General features: G+C 38.1%; 1 protein-coding gene across 1 annotated transcript in view; it reads right to left on the minus strand.

Moving 5' to 3' along the window:
• The window catches only part of CCDC7 (coiled-coil domain containing 7), a 438,580-nt gene that overhangs the window by 142,820 nt on the left and 271,265 nt on the right, over window positions 1-24,495 (minus strand). The window contains exons 27-29 of the mRNA XM_033208742.1: window positions 7,594-7,692; window positions 4,358-4,468; window positions 3,897-4,022 (exon numbers count right to left, since the gene is read on the minus strand). Of these exons, the coding sequence (XP_033064633.1) occupies window positions 3,897-4,022; window positions 4,358-4,468; window positions 7,594-7,692 (336 nt within the window). The remainder of the gene's footprint in view (window positions 1-3,896; window positions 4,023-4,357; window positions 4,469-7,593; window positions 7,693-24,495) is intronic.

The raw sequence follows: 24,495 nt of genomic DNA on the forward strand, positions 1-24,495 counted from the left end.
ATTAGAGAAACAAATTTATCAAAAAACCTCTGTGATTCAAAATACATATCAATTATCCCTCAATATTTCCTCTCATGTTTTGAAATAATATAATCAAATACCATGTTGTTGAGACAGTGAGTTATAGGCTGAGTATGTAAAGTGTAAAAATATAGGAGAACTTTCCAAGAAAATGGTTTCATAAGGTATTCATATTTTATAATAAAGTAAAATTTTTATAACAGATATGGGTAATAAAAATGATTAAAAACATATTAAAAATAAACTTTAAAAGGAGATTCAAAAACAGATCAGGCAAGAAATACAGAAAACATAAGTGATAGTATATTAACCCACAAAATATCAGTACTTACATTAAATACGAATGTGTTAAATGTTATATTTTCAATTCAATGATTGCCGCATTGGATTTAAAAAATAACTATAATACATTTAACATATATAATACAGCTAAGCTATAATAATACAAAAAGTTTGAAAGTATAATGATGAAAAACTGTGTTCTGCAAATGCTTATATTAAAAAGATGCTATGTTAATATCTGACAGATCAATGGCAAATAAAGTTACTACAAAATGTCCATCATATCATGGGTGAGGCTACATGTAGGTGGGGGAAGGTGGTATATGAGAAATCTCTATCTTCCTCTCTACTGTGAACGTAAGAATGATCCAAAAATTAAGTCTATTTTTAAAATGTCCACCATAAAGACAATAGTTTCGGCACTCTTAAGAAAACTTAACAATTTAAAATGTCTATGTATATAATAAAAAAGCTTTAGAAACAGAACAAAAATTGGCAGAACTGCAAAGAGATAGAGAAATAAGTAATCACAGTAGCAGAATTTAAAATACCTTTCTCATAAATGATAAAATAAACAGAACCTCAATGAAGTTCAGAACACATGAAAAATATAATTAATCAACGACAATGGAGAATATACATATATACACACATACATGTTTTCTATATACACACATATATGTATACATGACACGTAAAAATCATATTTATGATTGAACATATAAACAAAGGAGAGAACTTTAACTAAAATCATTACACAATATTGTTAATGATTATATTTACTTTGAAGTCTCACTTTTCTGCCAGTACTAAGTTTTATAATTTGAGATGGGCTTTTTAAAATTAAAACTTTATTTCAGGTGGAAGATTTTCATCTACTATTTCATCCATTTTCTCAGTTGCAAAAAGAAAGGCTTTTAACCCAATAAAAAGTGAAAAAGACTTTACTGTAAAGTCTCTGAATTATTAATATATAGAACGAACCATTCAAAGTTTCCTATCAGTTTTGTTTTGTTTTCTCTTTTTGAGACAGAGTCTCACTGTCACCCAGGCTGGAGTGCAGGAGTCGATTCAGCTCATTGCAACCTCCGCTTCACGGGTTCAAGGAATTCTCCTGCCTCAGCCTCCTGAGTCGCCGGGACTACAGGCGCCTGTGACCATGTCCGGCTAATTTTTGTATTTTTAGTAGAGACGAGGTTTCACCGTGTTAGCCAGGATGGTCTCAATCTCCTGACCTCGTGATCCGTCTGCCTCAGCTTCCCAAAGTGCTGGGATTACAGGTGTGAGCCACCGTGCCTGGCCCTATCAGTTTTATAAGACTTTACACTAGTCAATACAATTTAAATAAATGTCACACAATAAAACCTCTGATGCATTTTCAAAATGAATCATGAAGGTAAATGCAAAACCCATCAGAGTACTTTTCCTGAACGTATGTGGAGGCACTCTTGTTACTTCATACATACACTTAGAAAGTTCAAATTAGACTTTATTTTACTAAGTGTATTCACATCTTTAAAAGTTTTTTTATGACATAGGTGACACACTGAATAATTAAACTGATTAAAAGTAATTCCAAAATAAGGAAAGAAAGAAAATAGAAAGTAATCTGAATCAAATAAAAAAAATTGAAAAACACCCCCACCCAAAATATTTAAATCCAAATATATCAGTAAGTACAATAATTGTAAATGGATTACATATTTTACATATTCTAAAAACAAAGACAGAGACATTGAACTGATAAACAATTTAACTATAAGTTCTTTATTAGAGATATGACTGAAAAAATGCAAACACTAACCAAAATTACTCTGCAGTAATTATGTCAATGTTAGACAAAATAGACTTTCAGTCAAAAGACCTTACTAGAGACTAAGATGATCCCTTTCATAAAAATAAAAGGTTGAGTTCATAAGGAAAATCTAACCTTTTACTTGTATACATCTAACAACGTAGACAGTAAAAGGAAAATGGACAGTACTGTAAGAAGAAATAGGTAAATCCACATAGTGGGATAATTTAATATACATCTCTCAATAATTGATAATCGAGATTCAAGGAAATATAGAAATAAATTTAAATAACACAACAAAAAATGAGTTCAATGGATGTCTATAACATTGTAGCAGAATACATATCCATGGACAAAATTCTGCTTAATTAAAATTTCACTAATGTAATTACAAATAATTTAATAATATTAATTATTTCCATATTTACTATGGAATCTCTTCTTTCTAGCAGCTCCAGTTGCAGGCAAAAGATTTTCATCTGATACCTCATCTTTTTCTGGACTATAAGAAGGAAGGCTCTTAAAAGCAACTGAATCTATGGTGCAACCTCTAGATTCAAAATATATATTAATTACTCAATGATATTTTGTCTTATTTTTTAATGATATAAGCACATCAGTGTCTAGTTAAAATATAAGCATAAAAATACATTTTTACTTGTGCCAAAAGCTGTTCTGTTAATTTTTATATACATGGGTATTAAATATATTTTATTTATAAACATTATTTTATTTACTACTATAAACATTATTATAAATACTTGTATATTTAAATTTTTTCCTTATTTTTCTTATTATATTCATACTTTAGGTAAAGCTTAAAATTTTTGGTACCAAATATTGCTAAGGAAAAATGTATAATGATAAAAAATAGAGTAGAAAGAGTGAAAGAAACATACCATGTAGGAAAAATAGGAGAAGCCAAGAAAAATGATATAATTGCACCTAAAAAATCAATAATTAGATTATGTATGGTTATAAGAGATAATTAATAGAAAAAATATCAGACTAAATATAAGCATATACCAAACATCACATATTCTCTCTTATAAGTTGGAATTGAACAATGAGACATATGGACACGTCGGGGACAACACACACTGAGGCCTGTCTGGAGTCGAGGGCAGGAGTAGGGGCAGCATCAGGAAGAACAGCTAATAGGTGCTAGGCTTAATACCTGGATGATGGGTTCATCTGTGCAGCAAACCACAATGGCACACATTTACCTATGTAACAAACCTGCACATCCTGGACATGTACCCCAGAACTTAAAATTCAAGCTGATTTTAAAAAGAGTATACACAATTATAAGTTTCTTACAGTAGACATAGCAAAATCACAAAGAAACAAAGAAGTCAATAGGATGAAAAAAATGTATCAAGCAAATACCAACCAGAAGAAAGTTTGTGGAGCCATAATAACAGATAAAGTAGTTATTAAGGAAAACAAACAAAAATTATGAAAATGGTAAAGTGAATCCTTTCATAAGGAAAAAACTGTTCTGTCTTGAAGAATATAAATTTAAGTTTACTTGCACACACAAAAAAAATAGAGCATTATAAGATACAAAGCAAAACCTGATACTAATACAAGAAGAAACAGAGAAATTCACAAAGTGGCAGATTTGACACAGGTAACTCAGTAATTGTAAAAGAAACAAATCATCAATAAAGATCTGGTAGTGTGATGGAAATAAGTGGCAAAAGAAGCTATGGTTGAAGGCATATTTATGAACCAAAAACAAATTTCTCCTGAATTTAATAAAAATAATTTGTAAGATTTATAAATAATTACTTACTTTTTCTTGAAGTTACTTTAGCTTGAAGTTTCTTGGTTTGAGATTCTCTTCTTGATAAGAAAACTTTCTCCTTAGGCAACAGATGCTCAAGTGATATATCCTTTTTTTGGATTTCAAAAGGAAATGCTAAATAGAAAAAAAATAGATGTGCAATAGAACTTCTGGATATGCCAAGTAATCATCAGGCTTTCCACCCATGTAAGTCAAATGAGAAAATCATATGAATAGTTTTCATGAGCATGTGAGGAGCAGTGATACTACTTAGTAATTAATGACCATTCAAATACCAACCAAAAAGTATCACTACTTTTGTTCTCTAGTTATCATAGGGTATTCACACTTTAGGTCAAAGTTAAAAGTTGATAAAATATAGTCTGAAGTACACATTGGTGAATCAAAGGAAAAGATCTGATGAGTTCAATATAAAATAATTTAAAGTTATCAATAATTATTATACTTACTTTTGTGCTTTTCCACTCCGGGATTTATTGGTTTCTTTTCTTGCATTTGGAGTTTTGACTTTGAATCTTGATGAACAGAAACCACATTTTCATTTGGTACTACAATATGAGCTATATCAAGAGATGCATTTAGTCCACCAAATGGAAAAATAAATCTATGAATGTATAACATGTACATTTCTCTTATTTTTATAAAGTTATAAGTAAATTACCATAATGCTATATCTGACACAAAAATAGAATAGTTTTAATGGCTGTTGTGGAAGCTAACCCATTATTTCATAAATATTCTGAAGCATCAAATAAAGTTTATATTGGTCTCCAGGATTCATAAGTTTACACTTTAATACATAATCAAAATACTTACATAATACATGATGATTTATACTTTAGCTTAATATATAATCATAGGCCAAACAATGAAAATGCACATGCGTAAGCTCATTCATTATAGCATTATTTTTAATTGCAAATTATTCAAAACCATTGAGATTTTCACACATAGGAGATTGGTCAAATGAACAGATATATATACCACAAACAACAGTATAATTACAGTATATGATTATGTGGAGATGGGGCTGAGAGTTTCCAGAGAACCTGTGAGCTAATTCGCACCCAATGACTGCTGTTAGTTCTAAACAGCTACCAGGCAATGATAGACGGCCTATGTCCCAGCAAAGTATTGAGACTTATGGTTAAATTGTAAAGGATTTTTTTTTAATGTAGAACCTTTTGAGATCACTTTACCTACCTACCGAAGACACCTTAGAACATTATGTACTCGTCTTAAACTTAATGAGAAAAAGTGGTACCTTGTGGAATGAGTCACTACAGAACCCCTCCTTCAGAGTGTCAGGACAGAGAAGCTTCACTCAAGGAGGACAAAGAAAGGGGGTATATGAGATGCCAACTTCAAGACCCTCTCATTCCTCAGCTTAGTAATTGCTTGGGCTCTGATCACTTGGGCATAACCATGATGAACCTACCACTAAAATCATGTTTGGACCACCCTTGCAGAGGCTAGAGCAGCCCTGTGAATCACAACGCTGGTAGTCCCTTGGTTCTACAATCAAGAGTAAGAACAATAGAGGAGTTGGTTGACCAGACTCAGATTTCTAGGTTCTTCCATGCCGCTCTTGCTGATTTTCCAATTCAATGAAACTCACGCATAAGGTCAGGTCATATGTTCTGTGACAAAATCCAGAACTTAACTGAAAAATTTTCAGGCATGGGAAAAGCAGCAGCTCCTGAGGTAGAAAAGACTGACCAGCAGGAAAGTGATGTATTAGGTTGGTGCAAAAGCAATTTAATGTCAAAAACCGCAATTGCTTTTGCACCAACCTAATAAAATGGCAATCAAGCGCCCTCTCCTGAATGATGCATGTAGAGACAATCTCTAGATCGGGCTACTAAACAATGTAGTTGATGGGCCCTACTAGGGTCAGCACATTGAGGACTCTATGATTAATAAAATGTTACTCCATCCACCCTTCCCTGTGAATATGGAGATGAATTAATGAGCCCCTCTAATTTTTACTGAGAACTCTCATCTTCCAACAATGAACAAGACCAGAGGTTAGGCTAAGTCCCAAATCCCTAGTGGGGACCCGGTTCAGAGTTAAATGGGAAGGTGTGGATAATTATATTTCTTGGGCCTTTGGATACTTGTATATAAGTGACTGTGAATATATACTCCAGCATCAGAATGAAGGGGAAACGGATAATTCTCTCTAGTTTGAAGTCTGAGGTCACCACCAATGGGGACTTTATCTAGACCCAACTTTGGGTAGGTCTCTTTAGCCAATTACAAATTCTACTGTTATAGTGCACACTACTCAATATATTTTGTTATAAATGTATCACTAAGTGAACACCTGCTCACCTTTGCCCACAAGCACTGAAGAAAATTGCTCAGTTTGAGTCATTTTAGTGCGGCATGTGAAAGGCCATGTACCTACCCGACTACCTTGTGCTGTTGTTTCTCAAAAACAACACTGATTGCTTGGGATAAAAAAGGAAATAAATGCCTTCACTGCTGTACTTAAGGATGACAAAGTTTCCTGTGAGACTAATCCTCCATTAAAAAGCTCCATCTGACCTGTGCACATGACCTCAGATGCACACAGCCTCAATACATTATTGGCTGCTCAATGCCACAGTGCAGCCCTGGGTGCTGGCAGTACCTGACTTTGTGACTGCCATAGACACTACTGCCCAAGAGAAAAGAACTTAGTATAAAACAACTGATATACAAAATTCCTTTTTCAGCATCCCTGTCCATACCAATGATAAGGATCAGTGTATTCTTATGTGGAATAGGTTGCAATATACCACTAATGTCCTTCGACAAGACTACCCAAAATCCCCAACTATCTATCATCCATGGATAGGGCGTAACCTGGAAAAATTTCTGCTCTTGGAGGGTACACTAGCTTTCTACTATATTGAAAGCATTTTCCTGGTGGGTCCAGACACAGGCACCAACTAATAAAGACTGGCTGGGCCATTAATACATACAAAAACTTAGCACTAAAGTGAAATCCTTGTGTTGTAATCTGGGAAGGAGCACATCGCATTCCAGAGGAGATGACTGCCTATCTTTTGGTCCTCTTAATCCCCTAAAATGAAAAGGAAGCTCAATCATTGTTGGTCATGGACACTTTAACACTCCCCACCACACAAGAAACTTGATGGCCACCCATCTATGAGGGTACCAAGAAGACCTTACCTTTGTGTAGTGCTCAACCAACAAAATGCCCTAGGGCTAACCAACAAGCCTTCAGGACTATCCTTCTCCTTGGCTCCTGTAATTCCCACTTGCTGTTTGAGTTACAGATCTCAACAACCTCTCAGTTTGTTGACTGAAGGCTAGAGAAGAACAACATCGCTACACGTGATAAGTGATCATTGGGTATAATCTCCAGGAAACTGTAATCTCCCAGAGTCAGCTGAAAGGTACACTCTTTGAAATACTGTAGGCCAATTATTGGGCCTTGATAGATATTGAGTGCATGTCCAATGGCTGTGAAATAATCTTATGACCAGAAACTCCAACATGAAGTTAACATTTTCATTTTTGCTCTCTACTGACTTTAAAGTGTTCATACTTCAGGCAAAGTCTACAATTTCCTTAAAATATATGCTAAAATACACATTCAGGAATCAAAGAAAAAGATCTTCTGATAAGTTCAATTTTAAAATAATTTAAAGTTATCTATAATTACTACACTTACTATTACGCCTTTCCCTTCCAGGAGTTACTTTTTTCTTTTCTTGCATTTGGAGTTTTGACACTGAATCTTGATGAACAAACATAGAATTTTTATCTGGTACTACAAAATGAGCCACATAAAGAGATGTATTTAGTCCGCAAAATGAAAAAACAAATCTATTGTGAAATCTCTATATTTGAAGTTTATAACAAGTATACAGCAATATTTTTTCTCATTTTTATAAAATCATAAGTAAATCACCATAATTTAAATCTGACATTAAAATGATGAAAATAGTTTTAATGGGTGTTACATAAGCTGTCTCATTATATCATAAATATTCTAAGGCATCAAGTATATTTTCTATTGGTCTTCAGAATTCATGGGTTATTTACGCTGTAGGTTAATAATAATAATAGACCAAACAATAAAAATTTGTATGCACATTATTCATTACCATATTATTTGTAATTGTAAAATATTCAACACATCTAAATATTCAAGTATAATATATTGACTCAATAAACAAAGATATATACTGTAAATTATGATATGCTATACTCTACATATCACTATACATAATACTATACATATTATGTAAAAATAATAAAGGTTTCTATAAACTAACATAGAGGGATTTCTAGAAGATAATGTTAAGTGAAAAATAATCTTAAAAACAGGATATCTGGGATGGTAACTTTTGGGTCAGAAATAACTAATCAGAAAAAAATAGAGAGAAACAGAGAAATATTAACCTTTTCAAAATGAGACACAGGTAAAATAAGCAAGCAAACACTGTAGTTGGTTATCTACAAGACAACAGGGTAGGAAAAAGGAAGGGAATACAAAGAGAAGGACTGTGGCAGAGATTATATCCTTCTAAGAATATCTTCTGTATAATATTTACTTTTGGAGATAGGATAATGTTCTACATATTTGATATGGTTTGGACGTGTGTCCCCTCCAAATCTCATGTTGAAATGTGATTTCTAAGGTTGGAGGTATTGCCTGGTGGGAGGTGTTTGGGTCATGGGGGCAGATCCTTCACGAATGGCTTGGTGCTCTCTATGGTAAGGAGTTCACATAAGATCTGGTTGTTGATGAAGATTTTGGGATGTCCCTCATCTCTCTCTTGCTTCTCTTGCCATGTGACATGCCCTTCCCTTCTGCCATAGCTAAAATCTTCCTGAAGCCTCATCAGAAGTTGAACAGAAGTTGGTACCATGCTTGTACAGCCTACATAATCGTAAGCCAAATAAGCCTCTTTTCGTTATAAATTACCTAGCCTCAGGTATTCCTTTACAGCAATGCAAAATGCATGCACACAATATTCTAAAAATAAAATTAATTCAATAAGGATAAGAAGCAGAAACTAAAACTGAAAGGAAACTTAATAAAATGAACCTACTATATGGAACAAAAAAACAAGTACTAATTCACGTAACTAATAAATGCAGTATTTGAAACATACCCTCAGTCTTGGGCAAGAGTATTGGGGGCAGACTGCAAACAAATCATGAAATTCTTTTAGTATGTTTGTTTTTGTAGTAGTATATGCTAACCAATTCTGTGAAAGTTTCAAAGTATTACAGGATAGAGCAAATGCATAAATCAGGTGGTGCTTTGAGAGTCAGGATTCAAAATACAAAAGAAAGGACATACACATACAAAATGAAGGAAGTCAAGAACAAGCCCTGAGACACTAAAATTAAAGGTATCCAAGAGATCTCACGATTTCTAAAATATGTGTATTCATGTACACATGCATGCATATGTGCCCGTGCATGTTTATGTATAAATATATACACACACACATGTGTATATATGTGTAAGTAGATATATACACATAAATATATATGTGTATTCTAAGGAGTATGGGTTCAAGTTAAAATCTTGTGTGTGATCTTTCAGGCACACCCATAGACAAGTACAAAGGTATTATCTGGCAGTTATGGTGGAAGACAGCTTTCCACCCCACACGGGATGTAACATAGAGCCAGTGCACTGTGGTCTCTGTACGGATGTGCAGGTATGGGTTCAGATCTCTCCAGACCAACCATGCTCTTACTCATCTCTGCACACCTAGCTTAGGAACCCTCCATTTGGAGTCCTTCTTGTGAGGGAGTAGAGAGCTCAACTAAGGCACTGTATTATTCAGGGGACTCTGCTTAGATGACCTTACTGGGGCAGCCTTGAAGACAACTTTCTTCTGACAGTGTTCAGTACTTTTCCACTCCTGGTCTTCTCCACATGCCACATCTATATAATGGCAAGAGCTTTTAATTTGGGGTTCCCGTGGCAATGAAATGATCCCCCCATTTTTAAATGAAACATCTGCCACTCACCTGGTTCCTTTAACGGGGAAAAGTGGAATTCTGCTAAAGCTGGGCCCTTTCCTGTGTAGACTCTTGATTATATTATCACAGTATCCGAAAAAAGGCTTAATTATTCCTTTCAGTTTGACTTGTTATATTAATTGACTAACTCAACAACTGGCAGCTCTCTCACTGACAAAGCGGTGCAGTGAACAGAGTTGACCAGTAAATATGTTGCCTTTCTAGAAAGGAAAAGAACCCTGAGGATCCCATGGAGATTTTTTGGGAGATGTTAGAGAAATGCATGGGACACTCATGGATGATGGTAATGAATCCTTTGCAAGAGTCTGGGAGTCCCATTAGAGCACTTGTGTCTAATTAGAGCACCAGCCATGACAATGTGTCTCAGGAAGTATTTTGTGGGCCCTGGGGTTGCTTTGGGGGAATGCTAGTGATTGTTTATATAAGCTTTTCAGATCTCAGGGAGAACTAATGATCCTTCCCTTTAGCTTCCAATTTCCTGGCTGAGCTTGCTTGGTGGGTTAAATTATAAATCCCAAAGAGGAACTCTAGGAAAGCTGGGGAAGCAATCCCTACCTAGTAATACAATCTCAGAGGCAATGGCAATAAAAGTCATCAGAGACCCTGAGTTGCTGAGCTGCACCCAGTTACTAGTGTTAGCTCTAAGCATGTCTCTGACACTGAAAGACAGCCTGTGATGCAGCAAATTATTGAGACTCATGCCTAAAATGGAAAAGAATGTAGAACCCTTTGGAGTTACTTCACCCATCTATCTGAAGTGATCTTAGAGACTTGGGTTTTTCACCTCCATGATGTAGAAGGAAAACTTAGTGAGAGTGTCATCTTGTGGGGTGTATCATTATAGATCCCCACTTTCAGAGTATACTATTAGCAGCCACTTTGCCTAAAGAGGAGGAGGAAGAGAGGACTGGGATGAAAACCTGCAAGCATCCAAAACCATCTACATCCTCAGCTGGATATTACTTGAGCATAGAAAGATTTGGTCCAACCCGATAAGTTCCTTGACTTTAAAAAACATAGTTGGACTATTCTTCCAGTGTATACAGCTTCCCTGTGAGCCACCCTGGTGGTACATGAGACTGTTAATGAGACTCAGTTTTTTAGGTTCATTCATTTTACTCCTACTGGTTATTGAACTCAATTAAACCTCCTCATAAGGCCATGCTGATCAGTCTGTGACACAATCCAGATATTCACTGATGACAAATCATCAGAATTGAAAAAGGAGCTGCTGCACAGATAGCAACAACTGGCTGGCAGAAAGAGTGATGTAAAACTGGTAATCACACGCTCTCTCCAGGACCATCTGGGCAAGCACTTTCACAACAAGATCTCTGGTTCTGGTTACTTACGTGTGGGTTCTCAAAGAGGAAATTGATGGGCTCTCCCATCAAGGAACTCATGGCAAGGTAGTGAGCCATGGGGCCCTAGAGGGTGGTCTGCTAGGGTCTACAAAGTAATGGATCCTGATTAATAAAGCGCTATTCCTTCTGCTCCTCTCAGTGAAGCTGGAGGAGAACTGGAGACTCTCATTCAACTCTTAACTGATGTCTCAGCCTTCAAAACTAAACAAGACTAAGGATTAGGCTAAGGTCCCTATGTCCCTATGAAGAATGGTGGTTGTTCTTTTCTTTTCCCTTGTTATATAAGGTAAAAGTTCAATAGGGATATAGAGGAGCACTGCATTTCTTGGGCCTTTTGGATTTGGTACACAACTAACTGTGATCTCCGTAATCCCTAACACTATGATGGGAGGGTTACGGGTTGAATTGTGCCCCTCTGAAACAGATAAGTTGAAGTCCCAACCCTTGGTATCACAGAATGTGATCTTATTCGGAAATAGGAACTTTACAGAGATAAATGAAAATGAGGTCATTAGAGTGGGCCTTAATTCAATATAAATGTTGTCCTTATAAAAACAGAAAATTGGAGCACCCACACATACTGGGAAAATGACATGTGAAATTGAAGGCAGAGATTGGGGTGATGCATATAGAAGCCAAGGAATGTCAAAAATAGCAACCCACAAGGAGCTCGGGCAGAGGCATGGAATTGATTTTCCCTCTAGTTCTCAGAAGGAACCAACCCTGTCAACACCTTGGTCCCAGACTTCTAGTCTGCTGACTATAATTTTTTGTTGTTGAAGCCACGCAATTTGTGGGTAGTTTGTAATGGTAGCACTACCACTGGGAAGTGGATCACTGCTGTAACAAATACTTTAAAATGTGTAAATGACTTTGGAATTGGGTAATGGGTAGAGGATGCAAGAGTTTTGAGGTATATGATAGAAAAAACTTGGATTACCTTGAAGAGATTGTTGGTAGAAATATGGATATTAAAGGTGATTCTGGTGAAGGCTCAGAAAGAAAAGGGAAGAACTACAGAGAAAGCTTCTCTCATCTTAGATATACACATATATTGTCATGAACAGAATGTCGACAGAAATATGAATGTTAAAGGTGCTTCTAGTGAGGTCTCAGATGGAAATGAAGAACATATTGGAAACTGGAGGAAAGGTGATCTTTGTTATAAAATTGCAAAGAGCTTGTCTGAATTCTGTCTGTTGGGTGGAAAGTAAAATTTGTAAGCAATGAACTTGGATATTTATCTGAGAAGATTCTAGGTAAAGTGTTTAAGGCACATCTTGGTTTCTCTTTTCTGTTATAGTAAGACGCAAGAGGGAAATGGATAAATCAAATAAGGAATTGTTAAGCAAAATGAAAAAGAACATAAAATTCAGAAAATCTTCAGCCTATCAGTATTGAAAAAAATAAGAAAGCACATTGTGGAAAGAACATCAAGGATATGACTGCACAACTATTTGCTAAATAGATGAGATATGTGAATTGTGGATCTAATCAACCATCTCAGCAGAAATCCTGACAACTTGAACTGAAGGAGATAGAGAAAGGATGAAATAGAAGTTGGCTTTCAGATTGCTAAAATTCTATAGACAGGGAACAGGTCAATAAACTATTCTGCTGCAATTGTGTTATCCTTCAAGAGAAAGGAACAATGACCCTAAGGATGGTCCCAATACCAGTGGGGCTTCTACTGTCACCAAGAGCCCAGAAGACACAGGCCAGAGGGCTGGGCTGTTGCCCCTTCTGTTTGAAGAGGTGGGCCACCACCTACATCAAAGGAGGCAGGGCCATACCCCACTAGGCCCAGAGGACAGGGCATTGAACCAAGAGGACTACTTTCAAGTCTGAAAATCTAAAGACATTTACCCTGCCAGATTCTGAATTTGTTTGGGACTTGTGACCCCTTTTTTTTCTTCCAATTTTTCCCTTTAGGAACAAAAATGTCTGTCCTATGCCTGCCCCACCACTACATTTTGGAAGCAGATAATGCAATGTCTGGTTTTACAGGTTCACAAACGAATAGGACTTCTGCACAGGATGAATCATATCTCAGGTCTCTCCCATAATTATCTAAATGATTTAAATGATGAAATTTGGAACTTTGAATTGATGATGCTTAAAGAAGATTTTGGAATTAGCGTTGAACTTTTGGAGATGTTGTGATGGGGTGAATGTATTTTGCATGTGGGAAGAACATGACTATTTAGAATCAGAGAGTAGACTGTTACAGGTTGAATTGTCCCCACTATCTTCCCCAAATTTGTAGAATTCCTAAACCCTAGTGCCTCAGAACATGATTTTGTTTGGAAATAGAGTCTTTACAAAAATAATCAACTAAAAATGAGATCATAACAGTAGGCTTTAGTCCAATAAGAATAATATCCTTATAAAAACAGGATATTTAGGTAAGAGACAAGTATACTGAGAAAAAGTCATGTGGGGATGAAAGTAGAGACCAGAGTGATGCATCTCCAAGCCAAAGAACACCAAATGTTGCCAAGGAACTACCACAAATTAGAACAGAGGCATTTAACAGATTCTCACTGACAGTCCCTCAAAAAGAACCAACCCTGCTGATACCTTATGTTGTACTACTAGCCTCAAGAACTCTGAGACAGTAAATTTCCATTGGTTAAGCTGCCTAGTTTGTGGTTATTTGTTATGGTAGCACTAGGAACCTAATACAAAGGAGAAACAGACAATCCTCTTTGGCTTGGGGCATGAAGCCAACTTCACTAGCACTCTTACCCAAACACAAGTATGCACGGGTCCCACTGGATCACTAAAACCTCCATTGTTATGGCCCCCACTACTGAATGTATAACAGTATAGATATGTTGTTTTAGTATCTTCCTGCTTGAATTCATTCCCAAGCCCCAAAGAAAATTGCTCTAGTTAGGGCCATTTGGTGGGACATGTGGGGACCATGAATTTACCTGAGTAATAGTACCTAACGCTATTGTCTACCAAAAAAAAAAAAAAAAAATCCATGAACTAAGGGAGAAAAGATATAACTACTTCATTTCATAGACCCAGTTTTTTATGGGACTAATTTTCCATTCAATAATCCGATGGGGCCTGAGTACTGGCCTTGGGTACACATAGAGATGCGATTGATTATTGGCAGTTCATTGCATTAGTGTAGTCCTAAGCACTGGTAGTATTGACTTTGTGACTGTCACAGAGGCTACTGCCCAAGACAAAGGAACTTAGTATACAACAACTGACATGTCAAATACTCTTTTCAATATCCATTTCCCTGATCTAACCTTCTACTATATTGAAGGCATCTTCCTGGTGGGTCCAGACACTACCAAAGAAAAACTGTTGCCCTGTTGACCCACATGCAGCAACACAGCTAGCCCAAGAATAAAGACAAGGTACAAAGACCTAAAATCCAAGTGAATTCCAGGGTATGATCTAGAAAGGGGCATAAGGTCTTATTCCAGAGGAGACAATTGTCAAGCCTTTGGCCCACTCTATCCCAACAAATATAAAGAAGTCCCAGAGACTACTGGGACTATTCAGCTACTAGAACATTCACATCACACAAGCAGAAATCTAGATGACACCCATATATTGTGTTTCTAGTAAGGCTGCCACTTTTGAGTGATGTTCTGACCAACAGGATTGCCTGGAGGCTTTCCAATGGGCCATGCTGCTAACTTTACCCTGAGCCCTTGTGATCCACATTTGCCTTTGAGTTATAGATCTCAGCAACTTCTCTGTTCACCAATTAGAGTCTATGGCAGAAAGACACTGACACAGGACTGAGGTGTCCATTGGGTTTTTGAATTCATAATCTTCCCAAATCAGCTGAAATCTACACATTCTTCATGAGACAAATTTTGGCCGGTTATTGGACATTGGTGGATACTGATTCTATGACTCATAGCCATGAAACAGTATTATAAAGTTCAACCAAAGATCACCAATTCTGGGCTATTTTTTAAAATTATCTTGGGGTATTAACATATTCGTTCACAGTATAAAATACCTTTTTTCTTTTTGAGTCAGGTTTTTGCTTTGTCACTCAGAATGGAGCACAGTGGTGTGAATACGGCTCACTACAGCCTCAACCTCCCAGGCTCAAGCTATTCTCCATTTCAGCCCCCCAAGTAGCTGGGACTACAGGCGTGAGCCACTACACATGGCTACTTTTTGTATTTTTTTTTTTTTTTTTTTTTGTAGACACAGGGTTTTGCCATGTTGCCCAGGCTGGTCTTGAACTCCTGAGCTCAAGCAATATACCCACTTCAGTCTCTCAAAGTGCTGGGATTATGCAATCATAAACCAAAATTCCTGAAGCTACTACTGAGCATTTTGGGGAGATACTGGAAAGCCTCTGGGGCACTTTTAGATAGTGCGTACAGATCATCTGCAAGAGTCTGAGGGTCATCAGCTATGCCAATGGGTCTCAGAAAGCGCAGTGAATGCCACAGAGAGTTCTAAGAGATGTTTACATAAGATTCTATGTTCTTAGGGGGAATCACTATCCTTCCCTTAGCCCCCAGTTGTCTTTTTTAAATTATAATTATACTTAAAGTTCTGGGATACATATGCAGAACGTGCAGGTTTGTTACATAGGTATACATGTGCCATGGTGGTTTGCTGCACCCATCAACCCATCATCTACATTAGGTATTTCTCCTAATGCTATCCCTCCCCTTGTCCCCCTACCCCTCAACGGGCCACAGTGTGTGATGTTCCACTCCCTGTGCCCATATGTTCACATTATTCTTCTCCCACTTACGAGAGAGAACATGCAGTGTTTGGTTTTCTGTTCCTGTGTTAGTTTCTTAGAATGATGGTTTCTAGCTTCATCCATGTCCCTGCAAAGGACATGAACTCATCCATTTTTATGGCTGCATAGTATTCCATGGTATATATATGCCATGTTTTCTTTATCCAGTCTATCATTGATGGGCATTTGGGTTGGTTCAAGTCTTTGCTATTGTGAATAGTGCTGCAATAAACATACATGTGCATGTGTCTTTATAGTATAATAATTTATAATTGTTTGGGTATATACCCAGTAATAGGATTGCTGGGTCAAATTGTATTTCTAGTTCTAGATCCTTGAGGAATTGCCACACTATCTTCCACAATGGTTGAACTAATTTACACTCCTACTAACAGTGTAAAAGCATTTTCTTCACATCCTCTCCAGCATCTGCTGTTTCCAGACTTTTAAATGATCACCATTCTAATTGACATGAGATGGTATCTCGTGGTTTTGATTTGCATTTCTCTAATGACCAGTGACGATGAGCTTTTTTTCACGTTTGTTGGCCGCATAAATGTCTTCTTTTGAAAAGTGTCTGTTCATATCCTTCACCCACTTTTTGATTAGGTTGTTTGGTTTTTTCTTATAAATTTGTTTAAGTTCCTTGTAGATTCTGGATATTAGTCCTTTGTCAGATGGATAAATTGCAAAAATTTTCTCCCGTTCTATAGGTTGCCTGATCATGCTGATGACAGTTTCTTTTGTTGTGCAGAAGCTCTTTAGTTTAATTAGATCTCTTTTGTCAATTTTGGCTTTTATTGCAATTGCTTTTGGTGTTGTAGTCATGAAGTCTTTGCCCATGCCTCTGTCCTGAATGGTATTGCCTAGGTTTTCTTTTAGGGTTTTTATGGTTTTTGGTCTTACGTTTAAGTCTTTAATCTATCTTGAGTTAATTTTTGTATAAGGTGTAAGGAAGGGGTCCCGTTTCAGTTTTCTGCATATGGCTAGCCACTTTTCCCAACACCATTTTTCCTTTCCCCATTACTTGTTTTTTTTCAGGTTTGTCAAAGATCAGACAGTTCTACATGTGTGACATTTTTTTTGAGGCCTCTGTTCTGTTCCATTGGTCTATATATCTGTTTCGGTACCAGTACCATGCTGTTTTGGTGACTGTAGCCTTGTAGTATAGTTTTAAGTCAGGTAGCGTGATGCCTCCAGCTTTGTTCTTTTTGCTGAGGATTGTCTTGACTATACGGGCTCTTTTTTTGGTTCCATATGAAATTTAAGGTAGTTTTTTCCAATTCTGTGAAGAAAGTCAATGGTAGCTTGAAGGGAATAGCATTGAATCTATAAATTATTTTGGGTAGTATGGCCATTTTCACGATATTGATGATTCCTATCCATGAGCATGGAATGTTTATTCATTGGTTTTTCTCTTCTCTTATTTCGTCTAGCAGTGGTTTGTAGCTCTCCTTGAAGAGGTCCTTCATAGCCCTTATAAGTTGGATTCCTAGGTATTTTATTTTCTTTGTAGCATTTGTGAATGGGAGTTCACTTATGATTTGGCTCTCTGTTTGTCTATTACTGGTATATAGGAATGCTTGTGATTTTTATGCATTGATTTTGTATCCTGAGACTTTGCTGAAATTGCCTATCAGCTTAAGAACTTTTTGGGCTGAGACAATGGAGCTTTCAAAATGTACAGTCATGTCATCTGCAAACAGAGACAATTTGACTTCCTCTCATTCTATTTGAATACCTTTTATTTTTTTCTCTTGCCTTATTGCCCTGGCCAGAACTTCCAATACTATGTTGAATAGGAGTGGTGAGAGAGGGCATCCTTGTCTTGTGCTGGCTTGTGCTGGTTTTCAAAGGGAACGTTTCCAGCTGTTGCCCATTCAGTATGATATTGGCTGTGGGTTTGTCATAAATAGCTCTTATTATTTTGAGATACACTCCATCACTACCTGGTTTATTGAGTGTTTTTAGCATGAAGGGGTGTTGAATTTTGTCAAAGGCCTTTTCTGCATCTATTGAGATCATCATGTGGTTTTTGTCATTGGTTCTGTTTATGTGATGGATTACATTTATTGATTTGCATATGTTGAACCAGCCTTGTGTCCCAGGGATGAAGCTGACTTGATCGTGGTGGATAAGCTTTTTAATGTGCAGCTGGATTCTGTTTGCCAGAATTTTATTGAGAATTTTCACATCGATGTTCATCAGGGATATTGGCCTGAATTTTTGTTGTTGTTGTTGTGTCTCTGCCAGGTTTTGGTATCAGGATGATGCTGGCCTCATAAAATGAGTTAAGGAAAATTCCATCTTTCTCTATTGTTTGGAATAGTTTCAGAAGGAATGGTACCAGCTCCTCTCTGTACCTCTGGTAGAATTTGATTGTGAATCCATCTGGTCCTGGGCATCTTTTTTTTTTTGGTTGGTAGGCTATTAATTACTATTTCAATTTCAGAACTTCTTATTGGTCTATTCAGGGATTCTACTTCTTCCTGGTTTAGTCTTGGGAAGGTGTATGTGTCCAGGAATTTAACCATTTTTCCTAGATTTTCTAGTTTATTTTCATAAAGGTGTTTATAGTATTCTCTGATGATAATTTGTATCTTTGTGGGATCCGGGGTGATATCCCCTTTATCATTTTTTGTTGTTTCTATTTGATTCTTCTGTCTTTTCCTCTTTATTAGTCTGGCTAATTTTGTTAATTTTTTCAAAAAAACAGCTCCTGAATTCATTCGTTTTTGAAGGGTTTTTTGTGTCTCTATCTCCCTCAGTCCTGCTCTGACCTTAGTTATTTCTTGTCCTCTGCTAGCTTTTGAATTTGTTTGCTCTTGCTTCTCTAGTTCTTTTGTGATGTTAGGGTGTCGATTTTAGATCTTTCCCACTTTCTCATGTGGGCATTTAGTGCTATAAATTTCCCTGTACACACTGCTTTAAATGTGTCCAGAGATTCTTGTCTGTTGTGTCTTTGTTCTCATTGGTTTCAAATAACTTATTTATTTCTGCCTTCATTTCATTATTTACCCACTAGTCATTCAGGAGCAGGTTGTTCAGTTTTGATGTAGTTGTCTGAGTTTAAGTGTGTTTCTTAATCCTGAGTTTTAATTTGATCACACTGTCGTCTGAGAGATTGTTATGATTTCCATTCTTTTGTATTTGCTGAGGAGTTATAATTTGCTTCCAATTATGTGGTCAATTTTAGAATAAGTGCAATGTGGTGCAGAGAAGAGTGTATATTCTGTTGATCTGGGGTGGAGAGCTCTGTAGATGTCTATTAGGTCCACTTGGTGCAGAGTTGAGTTCAAGTCCTGAATATCCTTGTTAATTTTCTGTCTCATTGATCTGTCTAATATTGATGGTGGGATGTTAAAGTCTCCCACTATTATTGTGTGGGAGTCTAAGTCTCTTTGTAGGTCTCTAAGAACTTTCTTTATTAATCTGGGTGCTCCTGTATTGGGTGCATATATATTTAGGATAGTTAGCTCTTCTTGTTGCATTGATCCCTTTACCATTATGTAATGCCCTTCTTTGTCTTTTTTGATCTTTGTTGGTTTAAAGTCTGTTTTATCAGAGACTAGGATTGCAACCTCTGGGTTTTTTTGGCTTTCCATTTGCTTGGTAAATATTCCTCCATCCCATTATTTTGAGGCTATGTGTGTCTTTGCATGGAAATGGGTCTCCTGAATATAGCACACCAATGGGTATTGACACTTTATCCAATCTGCCAGTCTGTGTCTTTTAACTGGGGCATTTTCTCATTTACATTTAAGGTTAATATTGTTACGTGTGAATTCGATCTTGTCATCATGATGTTAGCTGGCTATTTTGCACATTAGTTGAGGCAGTTTCTTCACAGTGTCATTGGTCTTAATATTTTGGTATGTTTTTGTAGTGGCTGCTACCAGTTTTTCCTTTCCTTCATATCTAGTGCTTCCTTCAGGAACTCTTGTAAGGCAGGCCTGGTGGTGACAAAATCTCTCTCAGCATTTGCTTGTCTGTAAAGGATTTTCTCCTTTGCTTATGAGCTTAGCTTGGTTTGGCTGAATATGAAATTCTGGGTTGAAAATTCTTTAAGAATGTTAAATATTGGCCCCCACTCCCTTCTGGCTTGTAGGGTTTCTGCAGAGATAACTGCTGTTAGTCTGATGGGCTTCCCTTTGTAGGTAACCTGACCTTTCTCTCTGGCTGCCCTTAACATTTTGTCCTTCATTTCAACCTTGGTAAATCTGACGATTAGGTGTCTTGGGGTTGCTCTACTTGGGGAGTATCTTTGTGGTGTTCTCTGTATTTCCTGAATTTGAAAGTTGACCTGTCTTGCTATTTTGGGGACGTTCTCCTGGATAATATCCTAAAGGGTGTTTTCCAACTTGGTTCCATTCTCCCTATCTCTTTCAGGTACACCAATGAATCCTAAGTTTGATCTTTTCACATAGTCCCATATTTCTTGGAGGCTTTGTTATTTCCTTTTCATCCTGTTTAATCTTGTCTTCACACTTTATTTCATTAAGTTGATCTTCAATCTCTGATATCCTTTCTTCCACTTGATCGATTCATCTGTTGATACTTGTGTATGCTTCACAAAGTTCTCGTGCTCTGTTTTTCAGTTCCATCAGGTCATTTATGTTCTTCTCTAAATTGGTTATTCTAGTTAACAGTTCCTTTGACCTTTTACCAAGGTTCTTAGATTCCTTACATTGGGTTAGAACATGCTCCCTTAGCTCAGAGGAGTTTGTTATTATCTACCTCCTGAAGCCTACTTCTGTCAATTCGTCAAACTCATTCTCTCTCCTGTTTTATTCCCTTGCTGGCGAGGAGTTGTGATCCTTTGAAGAAGAAGAGACATTCTGGCTTTTGGAATTTTCAGCCTTTTTGCACTGGTTTTTCCTCATCTTCATGGATTTATCTACCTTTGGTCTTTGATGTTGGTGACCTTCGGATGGGGTTTTTGCATGGGTTTCCTTTTTGTTGATGTTGATACCATTGCTTTCTGTTTGTTAGTTTTCCTTCTAACAGTCTGGCTCCTCTTCTGCAGGTCTCCTGGAGTTTGCTGGAGATCCACTCCAGACCCTGTTTTCCTGGGTATCACCAGCAGAGGCTACAGAACAGCAAAGATTACTGCCTGCTCCTTCCTCTGGAAGCTTTGTCCCAGGGTGGCACCGGCCAGATACCAGCTGGAACTCTCCTGTACGAGGTGTCTGTCGACCCCTGCTGGGAGGTGTCTCCCAATCAGGAGGCATGGGGGTCAGGGACCCATTTGAGGAGGCAGTCTATGCCTTAGCAGAGCTCGAGCAGTGTGCTGGGAGATCTACTGCTCTCTTCAGAGCCAGCAGTCAGGAACATTTAAGTTTTCTGAAGCTGTGCCCACAGCCGCCCCTTCCCCCAGATGCTCTGTCCCAGGGAGATGGGAGTTTTACCTATAAGCCCCTGAGTGGGTCTGCTGCCTTTCCTTCAGAGATGCCCTGCCCAGAGAGGAGGAATCTAGAGAAGCAGGCTGGCTACAGCAGCTTTGCTGCACTATGGTGGGTTCTGCACCCAATTTGAACTTTCCAGCAGCTCTGTTTACACTGTGAGGGGAAAACCCCCTACTCAAGCCTCGGTAATGGTGACACCCCTCCCCCCCACCAAGCTTAAGTGTCCCACGTCGACTTCAGACTGCTGTGCTGGCTGGGAGAATTTTAAACCAGTGGATTTTAGCTTGTTGGGCTCTGTGAGGGTGAGATCCACTGAGGAAGACCACTCGGCTCCCTGGCTTCAGGCCCCTTTCCAGGTGAGTGAACAGTTCTGTCTCACTGGCATTCCATGTGCCACTGTCATATGAAAAAAACTCCTGCAACTAGCTCAGTGTCTGCCCAAACAGCCACCCAGTTTAGTGCTTGAAACCTAGGGCCCTGGTGGTGTAGGCACCCGAAGGAATCTCCTGGTCTGCGTGATGTGAAGACTGTGGGAAAAGCATAGTATCTGAGCCAGATGGCACTGTCCCTCATGGCACAGTCCCTCGCGGCTTCCCTTGGCCAGGGGAAGGAGTTCCCTGACCCCTTGCACTTCCTGGGTGAGGCAATGCCCCACCCTGCTTCTGCTCGCCCTCCTTGAGCTGCACCCACTGTCTAACCAGTCCCAATGAGAAGAACCGGGTACCTCAGCTGGAAATGCAGAAACCACCCACCTTCTGCGTTGGTCTCGCTGGGAGTTGCAGACTGGAGCTGTTCCTGTTTGGCCATCTTGCCTGGCAATATAGCCCCCAGTTTTCTAACCAAGCCCCCTCAGTGTTCAAATTAGAGAACCAACAAAGGACTTTTTACAGTATCCTGGCCAGCCACCCTGATAGTCCCTTGGTTGCCTAGTGAGAGTGAAAACAACAGATGATAAGATTGTTGACCAGACTCAGATTTCTAGATTCACTTGTTTCAATTCTGCTAGTTATCAAACCTCCTCCTAAGGTCATGTGGATCAGATATAGTCCAGATATTAACTGGCAAATTTTGAGCATGGAAAACATAGCTGCTGCCCAGATAGCACACACTGGCCAATGGAAAGAGTGGCATAAAAATGGCAATCTGCTCAATTCAGGCAATGGCCTTCTAGAGGAGATCTATCAGATTGGTCACAAAACAACAGGGTCTCAAAGGAGTATGATTGATGGGCCCTCCAATAGACAGTGAGCCACGGTGGTCCCACCAGGCACTAAGGTCCATGTGGTGATGTCCACTATGAGCAGTATGAGTGTTATTTTCTCTAACCTTCTCAGTGAATCTTGAAACTTGAGTAGTTTGCTTCCTTAATGAAGGAAATAACCTTACCAAATTTAGAGTGATACATTGTGGGGTCTAACATACAGATCCTTCCTACTTTTACCCAGATCTCTCATCTTTCACAAATGAGCATGACTAGGGGTTAGTATAAGGTCCCTATATCCCCAGTGGGGAACTGAGGACCTACACTTAGGACAAAGTTTGAAGTGGGAGTGGGAAAAAATGACATTTCTTGGGTCTTTTGGATACTGGTCAACAAATTACTGTGATCTTCACATTCCCTGACATGAGGATGAGGAGGAAACAAATAATTCCTTCTAGTTTTTAATCTGAGGTCACCACAAACAGGACCTCTTTCTAAACCAACTATGGGGTAGATCCCTTTGGGTCACTATACATCCCTATTGTCATGGTCTCTACTACTGAATATATTACTGGTTAAATATATTTTCTATATGAACCAACTCTAGCATTTACACCCACCTCCTAATGGGATTTGCAGCAGTCCAGGTATTCTGTGGGATATGTGGAAGATCATGACCTACCAAACTACTGGCACCTAGTACCAATGTCTACCAAAACCAGTATTAATACTCTGGGGATAAAAAAGGGAATAATTTCCCCCATTGCTGAGCTTTAAGAAGTCAATTATCTATACACTATTTCTGCATTCAATAGACCCATCTGGCCTACGTGAAAGACCTCAGGTGCCTAAACCTTGTACTGATAAGGGTTCTAAAAAGCATACGTGCTACCTTTGGCACCAGTGGTAACCTGACATTGTGACAGTTAAAGAGGCTGTTGTTCAGGATGAAGGAACTTGGTATGTACCAGTTGACATAGCAAATGTCCTTTCAGCATTCCTCTCCATGAGGATGATCAGGATTAGTTAGAATTATGTAGAATAGGTTACAATAAACCACTAATATCTTTCCACAAGGCTTCCAAAATTCCCCAACTATTTGTAATCAATGTATAGGTTATGACCTGGACAAAGTTCCACTCCTGGAAGAAGCAATAACCTTCCACACTGTTTATGAAATCATCCTAGTGGGCTCAGACAAGGACACTACCCAAAAGGAACCAGATGTTCTGTTCACCCACCTGCAGCATGTACTGTGCCATTATCATTGGACAAGGCACAAGGACCTAAAACCCACGTGAAATTCCTGGGTGTAATCTGTAAAGGCTATGGTGTTCCATTCTAGAGATGATGATTGTCATGTCTTTGGCCAGCTCTGACTCAAAAAGTAAAAATAATGTGAGCAATAGGAGGGACCATTCATCTGCCACCATAGTCACATTCAAGCCACAGAGATCAGACAGCATCCTCTATCAGGTTACCATAAAGACCACTACCTTTGAATGGGGCCTTGACCAACATGATACCTTGGAAATCCTTCTACTGGCCACCTTGGCTGCCCTTGTACCTCTCTGATTTCCATTTGCTGCTTCAGTTACAGATCTCGGCAATACCTCTGCCTACTGACTGGGACTACTACAGATCAGAGGTGCCCATAAATGGCCAGCAGCAGATGAAAGGTACCCATCTTTTATGAGACAATTATTGGCCTGTTATTGTCCTGAGATGGATACTGAGAGCATAAACTGAGTTGTGTAATAATATTATGACAAGAAATTCTAACCAAAACATATCATTATCTTTGTTTTTGTTCTTGAATTATGTTAGAGTATTTACACTTTAGAGTATAAAT

The sequence above is a fragment of the Trachypithecus francoisi genome, unplaced genomic scaffold (genome assembly GCF_009764315.1).
Source record: "Trachypithecus francoisi isolate TF-2019V2 unplaced genomic scaffold, Tfra_2.0 Lachesis_group9, whole genome shotgun sequence".
In the NCBI taxonomy this organism is placed as follows: domain Eukaryota; kingdom Metazoa; phylum Chordata; class Mammalia; order Primates; family Cercopithecidae; genus Trachypithecus; species Trachypithecus francoisi.